The following is a 15,385-nucleotide window of genomic DNA, read 5'->3' as shown; positions in this document are numbered from 1 at the left end:
TGGAGTGTTGTGTCAGATACCCATATCCAAGCAAGGGTTACTCCCACTAGAGGGTTTTTCAAACAAAATCTCTGATTAGAAATTATCCACAATCAGAATAACACTGGGATCATGGAACTGGTGGGGAAAAACAAGGCAGTAAGTAATATCAAGCATTCTTAGGCAAAGCACACAATACCACTGAGTTATGATACATACCGATGTGCATATTGGCTAGCATATCAGCAAGAGAACTACTGGTACTCTTCACATCTCCATGTGACAAGGTAGATGAGGCGGAGGATGAGGTTGATGATCCCTGCACAGACTTGTTAATCCAGGATTCCGTGTTTTGTAAACTTTGAGCAAGCACTGCAGACAGAGCAGCCTGGCGTCTCAGCGAACCTTCATCCTCGGAGGCCGATGAAGTGTCTATGAGATAAGAGTCACTAGAGTAAGCATTTCCATATTGGAAAAAAAAAATCTTATATGATATAAGAAAAATTCCAGGGAAACTTAAAAGAACATTTTGGGTTAATTTACTTAAAGCAGAGTCCCACCAATTTTCTGCACTTTCTCTCAATCCCATTAGCTCATCATTTTCCCAATGCAATTTTATTTATTTTTATGCTGCTCTGAGCAGCATTCTCTAAGCACCCTTCAGCTTCTGAGTGGAAATGTTATACACAGATCCTAATGGGAGTGCTAAATGTCACTGTAAACAAGCTGCCAGCAGGCTTTCAACAAGGTTCAAGTAGTGCTTAGGCCTGCTACTAGCTTATTTAAGGCCTTATTCACACCTATGCAGTTTTGCATATTGCATGTGCATTTTTCAATACATGCTTTTCATCCACTGAAGTCTATGGAACCAAAAACCAGAAAAAAGTCCCTAGCCTTTTTCATAGAATGCAGAGATGTGAGCTACATTCATAGGAAACTACCGTATTTATCGGCGTATACCGCACACTTATCGTGGGTGCGCGGTATACGCCGATCCCTGCGCCGGCATATACCGAGCGCAGTACACTCGTGTATAGTCGGGCAGGCTCCGCCCCTCTCGCGCTCACGTCCTGGACGTGAGCACGAGAGTAGCCAAGTGTAGCCAAGTGTACTGCGCTCGGTATATGCCGGCGCAGTGTTCAAACTCGGCGCGGGAAAGCGGGGATTGAGCGGCAGCGGGGAGGACACCGCAGCCTAAGGACGCCGGACCTGACGAATAGGACGCCGGACCCGACGAAGAGGACACCCGAAGCCGCAGACGGACCTGATGAAGAGGACACTGGAACCCGCAGACGGACGCCGCGCAAGACACCAAAACTGTAAGTAGTAAAATGTAATAAAATGTTTTTTTTACAGGAATGTCGGGTCCACTTTAGGGGTGCACGCTATACCCCGATAAATACGGTATGTTAAATGGACTGTAGAGTGTTTCTGCAAAACTGAAAGCACAAAAAAATGCAGAGGTGTGAACCAGGCCTTAAGCAGCAATCAGCAGTTCCATTAGGATCTTTGGTCAACATTAGCTCCATGTACACTAGCATTTTAAGCTAAAAAAAAACCTGGTAATAGCTTTTTTGCAGCAGTGTTTGAGAGTTTATGTGCATGAGCATTTATTCGTGTTTTTGTAGCTCCGTTAAAGCAATTGGTAGTTTAGCAGTAGTGTTGAGCAGAATATGCCATATTCGATTTCGCGATATATCTCGAATATATATTCGAATATTCGAGATATATTCGCTAAATTCGAATATTCGTGATATTTTATCGAAATTAATTGAATGCGATTTTTCGCTATTGCGAATGCGAAAATAATTGCGATTTTTTAATAACTGCGGTAGGAGCGCTCTGATTGGCTTAGAATATTCGTGATATTTTATCGAAATATCGCAACATGCGAATGCGATATTTATTGCGCAATTTCGAGATATGCTGGAGGAGCGCTCTGATTGGCTCAGAATATTCGTGATATTTTATCGAAATATCGCAACATGCGAATGCGATATTTATTGCGCAATTTCGAGATATGCTGGAGGAGCGCTCTGATTGGCTCAGAATATTCGTGATATTTTATCGAAATATCGCAACATGCGATTGCGATATTTATTGCGCAATTTCGAGATATGCTGGAGGAGCGCTCTGATTGGCTCAGAATATTCCTGATATTTTATCGAAATATCGCAACATGCGAATGCGATATTTATTGCGCAATTTCGAGATATGCTGGAGGAGCGCTCTGATTGGCTCAGAATATTCCTGATATTTTATCGAAATATCGCAACATGCGAATGCGAAATTTATTGCAGATATTTCGAAAACTGCTGTAGCAGCACTCTGAAATCGAATATGTATGATATTTTAACCAAAATACATATTGCGATTGCGATTTTTCGATCGCGCATGCGCAATTGCGCGAACAACACGCGACCATTTCCTGGAGCCTTGCCAGTTTCCCAATATTACAGCAACATGGTGGGAAGCAATTTCTCAAAGTCTGAGGAAAAGTTGCTGATTTGTGTAAGTATTTTGACCACTGTTATTTCATCATCTTCAACTGCATTTAAGTCTAGTTTAAAAGTTAGTATATATGATCAGATATTAGTATTTAACCAAAAATGTGTCTCCTGCTTTTACAAAACTACAAGTCCCAGCATGCCTGGACAGCTGCAGACACCCTGGTTGGCAAATGTGTATTTAGGCACTTTTCCTTGTTATTTAGCATAATGAATTTAAAATTTTTTTGGACATAGGACGTATGCGAACGTCCTGACTTCAGTGTCCTCAAGGCCCAAGGACGTTCGAATACATATTGCCCTTTAGATGTTGCAGAACTACAACTTCCAGCATGCCTGGGAATGCTGGCACTTCTAGTATTGTAAGTTCTGCAGGCCCACATTTTTCAGGCCTTTATGCACGGGTCTCTAAACTGTGGCACCCTAGATGCAGCAAAAGTAAAATTCTTAGCATGCACTGACAGACCGTGGCTGATGGGAGTAGTAGTTTTGCAACAGCTGGAGGTGGACTGGTCTTGAAACCCAGAGTTAGGTAACAAACCCGTAGTGTTTTGCAACCATTCTGCCTCCAGCTGGTTATTTTCTGTTGAAAAGCCTGTGGCGTGCAAAACACAACCCAAAAACTCCACCCGGTGCAAGGAAAAATTTGCACACACCTAAAGAGTGACATCACAAAAAACTGCGACGGTTGCATACGTCAGTGGTCCTCCGAAAAGGTCCCGTCTCTGACCCCCCGGGGCGTTAGGCTCCTGACAGGGAAAAGAGTTACTGTGGTCCATACAGCCGAAGCCATATGGACCCATCTCGGTCCAAGCAGCGCAATCAACACGCGAACAACACGCGACCATTTCCTGGACCCTTGCCAGTTTCCAACTTTATGATCGCAACGCAATCGCAGAGCAAGATGGTTGGAAGTAATTTCACTGTATCTGAGGAAAAGTTGCTGATTTGTGTAAGTATTTTGACCACTGTTATTTCATTATCTTCAACTGCATTTTAGTCTAGTTTAAAAGTTAGTATATATTCATAATTATGCAAATGATAATGGCTGCTATATTTATGTAAAAAAGGTGGCGACGGAAATGGCAGTATATAAAATCTGTCATGTTACCCCTGTCATTGATTAATAAGGCGAGAATGCTTCCAATTGTTGAATAGCATACATTTATGTCATATATCCATAAGGCTGTCAACAAAAGTATTACAATATACTTTGTTCTTCATCTTGCAGAAGTTCCTGGAAACAGGATACGATGAGCTGCGGAGGCAGCAAGAAAAACAGGGAGTTATAAGCTCCCTGATTGAGGAACTAGGCGAAGAACACACTCGCATGGCGATCCTCAAAAAGTGGTCCGACCTGAAGAGGCGCCAGATGAACCGGGTCAGGCGTATCCGGAATAAATATCATCCTGGTAAGTTATTGGTCACAGTTATGTTTTTTTTTCCCTAAAGTGTATTTTGTGCGTGTACTCGAGAGAGGAGCCGGACTGCAGGAGTTGGGAGTAGGCAGGCCTCCCCCAGAGGTAATCTGCCACCTTTCTCCATGCCCCGGGTGGCAATGGCGGGTGTGAGGGGGTCCTCCCACACAGACCGTCCTACCTGCTCCGCTTCGAAGCCCCACGGGGCAGAGGGACTCCCTATAAGGGAGTGAGAGGATTTGCCCGCTCAACCAGCCCCGTTAGTCCTTCGCCTCTCTTTTTAGAGACCGCATGGTCAGAGTGCGTGCATGTTAACCCAATTGCGAGTGCGTGTGTAAGTGTGGTGGTTTTTGTGGGAGGGAGGTGGGCATACTAAGCGCAGGCTTACCTCGCATAGCACACCCACCGGGGGCCGAGCTGAGACCACCAAACTCAATTCACATGTAGCCGAGAGCGGGATCCGAACCCCTAGCTGCAGAGGTGAATGGCTTGTCAGCGCAGTGGCAATCGCGTTGAGCCAGCCCGGGTCCCTTGGGGACAGTTATGGAAGGTCATATGTAATTAATGTAAGGTCAGATGTTGTTAACCAAGACGCCATGTTGTTGTAACATATATCACCACCAGCCAAGGTATTCATAGTACTGTTGGAAAAAAACATGGGACAGCAGACAGGAACACAGAAGTTATGTGGGAACATACTTTTCCCATTGCTTTGCATGGGACTTTAAACAAAAAGCCCGACCCTCACCAATGGGGTTAGTTAAGGGATAAATTAACGATCCTATACTTTAAGTGGACGTATAGATAACATGTGACCAAGTGTTATCGAAATATCTACAGCTGTTATGAAATAACATGTATTTCCCATAGAGTTGAATGGGACTTTAAAGAAAAACCCTGACCAAGGCAAATGGGGGTGGGTATGGGTTAAACCACCAATCCTATATTTGTGGCTGACATATAAGTAACCTGTGTGCCAAGTTTCATGTAAATATCTTTAGCCGTTTGGACGTGATGGTGGAACATACATACATACATGCACACACACGTTGAGTTTTATATATATAGATTCCCACTAAATTCCTGTGTTAGGCGTGGGGTTGTTATAGTAATCCTGTGTACTCCATCAAGTACTTTTTTTTAACATGAGATCGTCTGAACAAAACAAAGGAGACAAAAACAGCTCATTTTACCATGGTGGCAGCCCAGCTCACGCTCAGTCCCCTGTAGTGCCCACAAGACCCTTTAATATAACATTGTCCCATTGGTTAACTGTCTATATAAATTAATTTGTATTCATATACAATACAGTAGAGTACACAGAATTTGCATACGTCATTAGAAAACATTTTTATAATATATGAACATTGTGTTATTATAGGAGCTCCGCTACCAACTGTGCGCCCCAAGCGCACAAGGCGACAGGCCGCAGAGGAGGAGCAGGAGGAGGATGTGGAAGAGGAGGAGAGGGATGAGGAGGAGCAGCCAGGGCCATCCACATCACCACCCCCAGTTCCTGTGGAGGAGCAAGAGGAGGAGCTGCACCCCCCCCCCGAAACTTCTGGTGGAGTAGTGGGTGACGAGGAAGAGGAGCAGGATGAGACGGTTAATTATACCGTCAATCAGGAGGGTAAATATGTGCACATATATTAATAAAATTTCAACAATAAAATGTAGCTCTAAAAATGGACAGCATTTAAAGCAGGGCTGTGGAGTCGGTAGATAAATTTTTCGACTCCGACTCCTCAGTTTTATGTACTTCAGACTCCGACTCCCCGACTCCCCGACTCCGACTCCTCTGTATTAATATGCGAATGTATTTTATAGATTCCTTGAGGGAAAGAAACGCAAACTACCACAGGACTACTGGCTGGGAAGCCAACAGTCTACTGTATTGCACAGTTTAAGCAAAAGACAAACACAATGAAAACAATCAAGTGACTGGATAGTAGCAGCAGGCTTAAACATCAGGAACATGATCTTTAACAGTTCAAAAATACAGACCACATTATTTGGCTGTTTTAGAACCAAAACAAAGCTTATCTATAATGAACCCAAAAAAAAAAATATGAAAAACCTAGAAATGGTTTATATTAATCTTGAAATGTAGTTCTAGGCTTAGCAAATGCAAATAAATGCAATGTAGAGTTCTAAGGAAGAGAATTGCCTCTGCCAGATCCTCTTTCATAGAGTCTCTTAAGTCAGACTTTATTATTTTTATGGCTGAAAATAATCTTTCGTAACGGTCTTTGAAATCCAAATGTTTTTTTCTTATATCCTAACAGTTCTAAAAAAGCTAGAGGTGAAGCAAGCTGCCATGAAAAACCTCACGAAGAGAGTAATGGCAAATGAGCAGCAGATACTGTTTTTGATGCGCCAAAATCAACAACTGGTGCAACAACTGGCGAAAAACATGGATGAGGTGACAGAGCTTCAGAAGTTAATGTCCTAATTTTTTTTTTTTTTTTTTAATAAAAAATGTTATATTTTGCAAAGGTTTCATTTCTTATTGAAATTGTTAGTTTTTTAAACACATCTAACTTCACATCTAACTTCACATCTAACACATCAACATCAACATCAACACATCTAGCTTAATAATAACCGAAAACATTTTATACTATTACTAGCTGAATACCCGGCGTTGCCCGGTCTTCCTATCTTAACCTTTTGGGGAGGAAAATCATAGTAATATAAATATACCCATCTTTTATATAAGGGTGTTGGTAAGGGTTAATTTAACTGTTATATATTTTTATTTGGCATATAAGTAATATGTATAGCGGGTATTATTGAAATATCTCCAGGCGTACAGAAGTTATGTGGGAACATACATTTTCCATTGATTTGCATGGGACTTTAAAGGAAAACCCCGACCCTCACAAATGGGGGTAGTTAAGGGATAAATTAACTATCAGTGGTATCAGTGAACAGCAGTGGTAATAGGAGTATATATAGAGTGGGAATTAACTTTTTACATAGGTGTCTTGACAGAGCAGCAGCAGCAGCAGTAGTAGTAGTAGTAGTAGATACAGAGTCATATCACTTGGGCAGGAGGTGCCATGATGAACAGCAGTGGTAATAGGAGTATATAGAGTGGGAAATTACTTTTGACATAGTTGTCTTGACTGAGCAGCAGCAGCAGCAGCAGCAGCAGTAGTAGTATTAGCAGTAGTAGTTGATACAGAGTCATATCACTTGGGCAGGAGTTGCCATGATGAACAGCAGTAGGAATAAGAGTATATAGAGTGTGAAACAACTGCTGACATAGGTGTATTGACTGGGCGGCAGCAGCAACAGCAGAAGCAGCAGTAGTAGTATTAACAGTAGTAGTTGATACAGAGTCATATCACATGGGCAGGAGTTGCCATGATGTACAGCAGTCTTAATAAGAGTATATAGAGTGTGAAATAACTGCTGACATAGGTGTATTGACTGGGCGGCAGCAGCAGCAGAAGCAGCAGTAGTAGTATTAACAGTAGTAGTTGATACAGAGTCATATCACATGGGCAGGAGTTGCCATGATGTACAGCAGTCTTAATAAGAGTATATAGAGTGTGAAATAACTGCTGACATAGGTGTATTGACTGGGCGGCAGCAGCAGCAGCAGAAGCAGCAGTAGTAGTATTAACAGTAGTAGTTGATACAGAGTCATATCACATGGGCAGGAGTTGCCATGATGTACAGCAGTCTTAATAAGAGTATATAGAGTGTGAAATAACTGCTGACATAGGTGTATTGACTGGGCGGCAGCAGCAGCAGAAGCAGCAGTAGTAGTATTAACAGTAGTAGTTGATACAGAGTCATATCACATGGGCAGGAGTTGCCATGATGTACAGCAGTCTTAATAAGAGTATATAGAGTGTGAAATAACTGCTGACATAGGTGTATTGACTGGGCGGCAGCAGCAGCAGCAGAAGCAGCAGTAGTAGTATTAACAGTAGTAGTTGATACAGAGTCATATCACATGGGCAGGAGTTGCCATGATGTACAGCAGTCTTAATAAGAGTATATAGAGTGTGAAATAACTGCTGACATAGGTGTATTGACTGGGCGGCAGCAGCAGCAGCAGAAGCAGCAGTAGTAGTATTAACAGTAGTAGTTGATACAGAGTCATATCACATGGGCAGGAGTTGCCATGATGTACAGCAGTCTTAATAAGAGTATATAGAGTGTGAAATAACTGCTGACATAGGTGTATTGACTGGGCGGCAGCAGCAGCAGAAGCATCAGTAGTAGTATTAACAGTAGTAGTTGATACAGAGTCATATTACATGGGCAGGAGTTGCCATGATGTACAGCAGTCTTAATAAGAGTATATAGAGTGTGAAATAACTGCTGACATAGGTGTATTGACTGGGCGGCAGCAGCAGCAGCAGAAGCAGCAGTAGTAGTATTAACAGTAGTAGTTGATACAGAGTCATATCACATGGGCAGGAGTTGCCATGATGTACAGCAGTCTTAATAAGAGTATATAGAGTGTGAAATAACTGCTGACATAGGTGTATTGACTGGGCGGCAGCAGCAGCAGAAGCAGCAGTAGTAGTATTAACAGTAGTAGTTGATACAGAGTCATATCACATGGGCAGGAGTTGCCATGATGTACAGCAGTCTTAATAAGAGTATATAGAGTGTGAAATAACTGCTGACATAGGTGTATTGACTGGGCGGCAGCAGCAGCAGAAGCATCAGTAGTAGTATTAACAGTAGTAGTTGATACAGAGTCATATCACATGGGCAGGAGTTGCCATGATGTACAGCAGTCTTAATAAGAGTATATAGGGTGTGAAATAACTGCTGACATAATTGTCTTGACTGATCCAAAGGAGTCATGGGAGAAAATCATGTGGTCAGATGAGACTATAATATAATTTTTTGATCATAATTTCACTAACCGTGTTCGGAGGAAGAATAATGATGAGTACCATGCCAAGAACGCCATCCCTAATGTGAAGCATGGGGGTGGTAGCATCATGCTTTGGTGGTGTTTTTCTGCACATGGGACAGGGTGACTGCACTGTATTAAGGAGAGGATGACCGGGGCCATGTATTGCAAGATTTTGGGCAACAACCTCCTTCCCTGAGTTAGAGCTTTGAAGATGGGTCGAGGCTGGGTCTTCCAACATGAGAATGACCCAAAGCACACAGCCAGGATAACCAAGGATTGGCTCTGTAAGGAGCATATCAAGGTTCTGGCGTGGCCTAGCCAGTCTCCAGACCTAAACCCAATAGAGAATCTTTGGAGGGAGCTCAAACTCCGTGTTTCTCAGCGATAGCCCAGAAACATGACTGATGTAGAGAAGATCTGTGTGGAGGAGTGGGCCAAAATCCCTCCTCCAGTGTGTGCAAAGCTGGTGTAAAAATAAAAGAAATTTTTGACCGCTGTAATTGCAAAGAAAGCCTACTGTACCAAATATTAACATTGATTTTCTCTGATGTTGAAATAGTTATATTCAGCACTGTAAATACATCAGGTCCGGGGCTTCATCAGGGAATGCATGGCAAGGGACCCTTCAGCGCCCTGAACCGACGACGGGTGCCAGAAAGTCACCGCCGATCCAGGACTCATTCATCTTTATGAATGTGAGTCTGTCCACGGACTCTGTGGACAGACGGGTCCTCTTGTCCGTGACCACCCCACCTGCCGCGCTGAATGTCCGCTCAGATAGTACGCTGGAGGGGGGGCAAGACAATAACTCCAGCGCATACTGAGCGAGCTCGCGGCAGGTGTCCAATCTGGCAACCCAGTACTCCATGGGGTCGTCGGTGCTCATACTGTCAGAAGCACCGACGGACGCCATGTAGTCTGCCACCATGTGGGCCAGCCGCTGGTGGTGACTGCTGCTGCTGCTGCTGGTGGTGGTACTGGGTCGCTCGGTTTGGAAGAACATCCTCATCTCTTCCATTAGGTCCCCTGCTCGGCTGCAGCTGGGTGCAGCCACCTGCTGGGTGAGATGAGGGGGGACAACTGGAGGCCGGGGAGTTGCCTGCTCCAACCGTCTGACAATGGCTGCCTGCAGTTCCTCCATCCGGTGCTGCCTCCGGCTGGCTGGGATGAACTGCTCCAGTTTCCCCTTGCACCTGGGATCCAAAAGGGTGGCCATCCAGAAATCATCCCTCGTCTTGATGGTCTTAACCCGGGGGTCCCTCCTGAGGCATCTGAGCATGTGGGCAGCCATGGGGAAGAGCACAGCCCGCTGTGACTCCTCAATGCTGGCCAGGTGAATGAGGTGCGACTCTTCTTCCCTGAGGCGCTGCTGGTCAAACTCAGACATGCCCAACCCCCGGACTATTGGTGCCCCCAACACCGGCTCTCCCTCCTGACCAGGCCCTGACTCCGGGACGACACCAGCAACCACCTCCTCCTCCTCTTCATCATCATCCTCCTCCTCCTCCTCCTCCTCCTGGTCCTGGCCCTGGTCTCGGTGGAGCATTGCTGACTCCTCCTGCTCCACCAAGGCACTCTCCCCAGCCTCGAGCAGGCGATCTAGTGTCCTCTCCAGCATGAACAGTATTGGCAGCACGCTATTGAGGCCAATTTGCTCACTGCTGACCATCTTGGTCGCCTGCTCGAAGGAGGACAACACTTGGCAGACCTGGTTTATCTGCCCCCACTGCGCACAGGCGATGAAAGGGAGTTGTGGTGAAGCCCTCTGAGTGCCTAGTTCCATCAGGTACTCCCTCACCGCCCTTTGCTGCTCCCACAACCTCTTCAGCATGTGGAGGGTGGAGTTCCACCGCGTCACACTGTCCACAATCAGCCTGTGAAGGGGCAGATTGTACTTCCGCTGCAATTTGGACAGGGACGCGGTAGCGGTTGGGGAGCGCCTGAAGTGGCTGGCAATCCTACGCGCCTTTGCCACAATGTCACTCAACCCTGGATAAGTGCGCAGGAACTTCTGCACCACCAGGTTGAGGACATGTGCCAGACAGGGCACGTGCGTCAGACTGCCAGCATGGAGGGCGGCGAGTAGGTTGCTGCCGTTATCGCAGACAACCATACCTGGCTGGAGCCTTCGGGGTGTCAGCCACTTCTGGACCTGAGCTTGAAGTGCTTTCAGCACTTCTTCTGCAGTGTGTCTCCGGTCCCCTAAACTAACAAGCTGGAGCACGGCCTGACAGCGCACGTGCCCCACACTTGAGTAGCTACGGGGGCGCTTGCTGGGAGGCTCAGCAGCTGCGGAGACAGTGGCTTGAGGGAGACCAGCAGTTCTCCCCTGGACACCCCGGGGCGGCACCACAAGATCGGTTGCCGACGATCCCTCACCGACGCCTCGGAGGGAAACCCAATGGGCCGTGAAGCTGATGTAGCGTCCCTGCCCATGCCTGCTGGTCCAGCCATCCATTGTCAGATGAACCCTGTCGCTGACAGCGTGATCCAGCGACAGGGTTACATTCTGAACAATGTGCTGGTGTAGGGCAGGGACACCAGTCCTGGCAAAGAAATGGCGGCTGGGGACACGCCATTGGGGTTGGGCCTGCTCCAACATCTGCCTGAAGGGGTTGCTGTCAACTATGTTGAAGGGCAGCAGATGTTGGGCAATAACCCTTGCCAGGAGCCCATTGAGGGAACGCACACGTCGGTCTCCAGGGGGGAAGGGAGTGGTGCGGTCAAAGGCGTCTGAAATCGACGCCTGGCGCCGGACGGCAGTGCGGGACACAGACGTGGAGGGTGCTGTGGAAGTAGAGGTCTGGCTGCCGGTACCAGTACCTCTACTAGAGGGAGCGGGGGGGCATGACCTGCTGGAAACAGATGAAGATGTGGCAGGGGCTGCTGTACCCTGCTCACTTGTGGTGGTGGCGCTGCTACCACCACCACGCTTCATCTCCTCATACAACGCCCAGTGGTTTATCCTGAGGTGCTGGTTCAGGGCTGTGGTACCCACCCGAGCCAAACACTTCCCTCTCTTCACCCTCACTTTACAAATCCGGCAGATGGCCACGGTAGGGTTGTCTGCCACCAGGGTAAAGAAATTCCAGACAGGTGACTTCAGCACCGCCCTCCTGTCAGATGGGGTGACGCTTACTTGCACCTGCTGGGATTCGGTGCGCACAGGTGGAGCTGCCTGCTGCTGCTGCTGCTGCTGCTGCTCCTCCTCCTGACACCTCCTGCTGCCATCACCAGTGGAGACCCTGACGATGGTCTCCCTGGTGGTGACCTGGCGCACCGTTTCACCAGGGTGCCTACCTTCCCCGTCGTCACTGACGTAGTGAGCCGACGCGTCAGATGGCAACCATGATGGGTCACCCTCTTCGCCCCCAGAGATGTCAGACCAAGGGCTGAGATGTGTTGGTCTGAGGGAACCACGTGACATGGAGCCTCTAGCCTGGCTCCGCTGTCCCCTCACCCACGCCTGGGTCTGACTAGGTGCTGCTGTTTCCTGCACCAAAACAGCAGCACCAGTTTGAAGGGATGTCTCTGGGATACTGCCAGCAGGTATCCCATCCTCCTCATCCATCCCTTCAAAAAGGTCCTGACCATCAGGACAGAGCTGGAGGTCTGCCTGATGCATGGCCTCCCCCAAGAGATCCCTATCACTGTCGCTGTCGAACAGTAAGATGCTGGACTCTTGGGGGCTGGGGGGGGGTAGTACAGGCAACGGTGTAATGGTGGTACTACTGTGAGTCGGGACCGACGACTCAGTGGCACTGCTGTGCCCCATGTAGTCCACCACTACTTGAGCCTGAGATGGCAATATCGGGCGGCTGCCCGATGGGAAGAACTCCCGGATCAGGCGTACTCCCCTTGCACCCGATCCTCTACCACTAGTAGGGGCACGAGAGGTACCCCGTGCTGGCAGCGATCCAGCACTGGGAGTAACTCCCCTACCCCTACTGCCACGGCCACGGATGCCGCTCATAATTGCTGATATGTGTGTGGGGGGGTTAAACTTTATTGGGGGGGAAAATGTGAACAAAATGTGTTTTTGTGTTTTTTTTACAAGACAGGCACGCAGACAAAGACGTACACAGACAGCTACTAAACTATAAGAAAAGTAGTACACCAGACAAGGACTACAAAATTAAAGAAAAAAAAAAAAAGCACTAAACAAACACTAACTTTTTTTTTTTTTTTTTTTTTAAACACAGACACTAAACACACACTAAGCTAAGCTAGATGAAATAAATGTACACTAACAGTGTGTACACTTACTACACAAAATTTAACTAAACTGAACACAAAACTTAGCTTTTATAAAAGCTCTTTAGGGAAAACTAAACAAAATTTGAACTGAGATGCCTATCAAATATCACTGAACAGTGAACCTGCAAGATCTGACAGTAACACAAGATGAACAAAACTTAGCTTTTAGAAAAGCTCTTTTATAAAGCTCAGATCAATATGTGTTCTGAAATCTCTTGCAAATATAACTGAACAGGGAGGATTGCAGGATCAAACAGTAACACAAATGAAAAAAACAGCACAAAACAGCACAAAACGTAGCTTTGAAAAAAGCTCTTGGGTCTATTGCTTTGAAAAAAGCAGTTGATATACTGGAAAAGATCCACTGGAATCACTAAATAGCAATGCTGGTGATGATCTAAATCAATCAAGAACAAAGACACAGGAAACCAGGAAACCAGGAACACAGAAACAGCCTCCACACTCTATAGCAAGCTTCTGAATCTGCAATGAAATGGTGCTGGGAGTGAGCTTATATAATGTCCATGCAGGCAGGTTCCTATTGGTTGCTAACCTGTGACGAGTGTGGAAGGAGAACTCTGATTGGCTCTGATGCAAAAGGGCGGAGCAAATAATCGCGCAATATTCCTATTGCCGAATATTCGCATTGCGAATATTCGGCAATATAAAATGATCGCTTCAGCTACTCGGCCCAATGGCTCTAATCATACCAGCAATGCTTTCAGACGTCTATGGAGATCACTAGGATGTGATCTGTTTTAAAAATGAAACTGTAAAAATCGCTCTGATGCGGAAGATCGGGGCGAGGAAAATAATCGCGCGATATTGCGTTTGCCGAATAATCGCATTGCGATCTTTCTGGAAAATTCAATGAACGCTTCAGCTACTCGGCCCAGGGTCTCTAATTATACCAGCAATGCTTTTAGACGTCGATGGAGATATCTAGGATGTGATCTGATTCAAAAAAAAAATTGTAAAAAATCGAATATTCGGAATTGCGAATATTCACCGCGAATTTCGAAATATAGCGCGATTTCTCGAATATGCTATATTCGAGTCGAATATTCGCAATGCGAATATTCGTGAGCAACACTATTTAGCAGCATTTAGGAGTGTTTCTGCTGGAAAAAATCCAAGAAACTCTACAAAAACTATTATTTTTTCTGCTCCTAGACGCTGAAGCTCAAAAAACGCTAATAGCCTAATGTAGTGTGCATGGACACATAGGATAACACCATTTAGCTTTTAGGTCGTCGCCCGACCCCCCGCCCCCCCCCCTCCAGAAACTGACTACAGTTAATTATGGCTGCTGAGCCCTGACACCATGGTAAATGTATGTGCCTCCATCATCCGCTGACTTGTCGGTGTCCTCATTCCCTCGCGTCAGCTCTGTGTGAGCCACCCCTCCCATCCTAGCACAGTTCCGAGCAGTGCAAACCTTACTGCACACAATCACTGCCAGCCCCTCTACTAGTATAACCTGTACTATATACCGTATGCAGTTTTGTAAAATTCATCTTCTAAATACCTTATTCTTTCTCCCCGATCAGCAGTCATGTGACCGCCCATCGCTCTCTTCTTCCGATGTACTATGGAGGGAGGTCATGTGACCACCCGGCAAACGTCAGAAAGAGATCTCCCTCTGTAGTACATACATCGGAAGATGAGAGCGATGGACGGTCACATGAGCGCTGATCGGGGAGAAGGAATAAGGTATTTAGATTAAGATTAATTTTACAAATGGGCATACAGTATATAGTACAGATTATACTAGCAGAGGGGCTGGCAGTGATTGTTTGTACTGCCTTAACAAGCCCTTTAACGCAGTGTCCCATCTAGGTAGTGTCCCATCTAGGTAGTGTCCCATCTAGGTAGTGTCCCATCTAGGTAGTGTCCCATCTAGGTAGTGTCCCATCTAGGTAGTGTCCCATCTAGGTAGTGTCCCATCTAGGTAGTGTCCCATCTAGGTAGTGTCCCATCTAGGTAGTGTCCCATCTAGGTAGTGTCCCATCTAGGTAGTGTCCCATCTAGGTAGTGTCCCATCTAGGTAGTGCGTTGGTCAAAAAAAGTTCACACCTGGTTGAATATATCAAGGCACCTTATAGGAGCTTTTGATGGGAATGACTGCACATCAAAAACTTGACAATGCATACACCCAAAGCAATAAATAATAATTAAAAAGAAAAAAAAAAAGCCAAAAACCCCAGATACATAGATCTGATGCCAGCCAAAAATAGCCATTACTGACCAATGCATTAAACTTGGTTGCAGGCAAGCCAAATTTCATTTATTTTTAACAGGAAAAAATGTATTAAGCTAAACATTTATCTATTGGA

General features: G+C 46.0%; 1 protein-coding gene across 1 annotated transcript in view; it reads right to left on the bottom strand.

Annotated features, from left to right (window-relative positions):
* The window catches only part of DIP2B (disco interacting protein 2 homolog B), a 323,774-nt gene that overhangs the window by 120,186 nt on the left and 188,203 nt on the right, over positions 1–15,385 (bottom strand). The window contains exon 5 of the mRNA XM_040340806.1: positions 199–411. Coding sequence (XP_040196740.1) covers positions 199–411 — 213 coding nt within the window. The remainder of the gene's footprint in view (positions 1–198; positions 412–15,385) is intronic.

Source organism: Rana temporaria, chromosome 2, assembly GCF_905171775.1.
Source record: "Rana temporaria chromosome 2, aRanTem1.1, whole genome shotgun sequence".
In the NCBI taxonomy this organism is placed as follows: domain Eukaryota; kingdom Metazoa; phylum Chordata; class Amphibia; order Anura; family Ranidae; genus Rana; species Rana temporaria.
The sequence above is the reverse complement of the archived record's forward strand: the minus strand, read 5'-3'. Positions and strand labels throughout refer to the sequence as shown.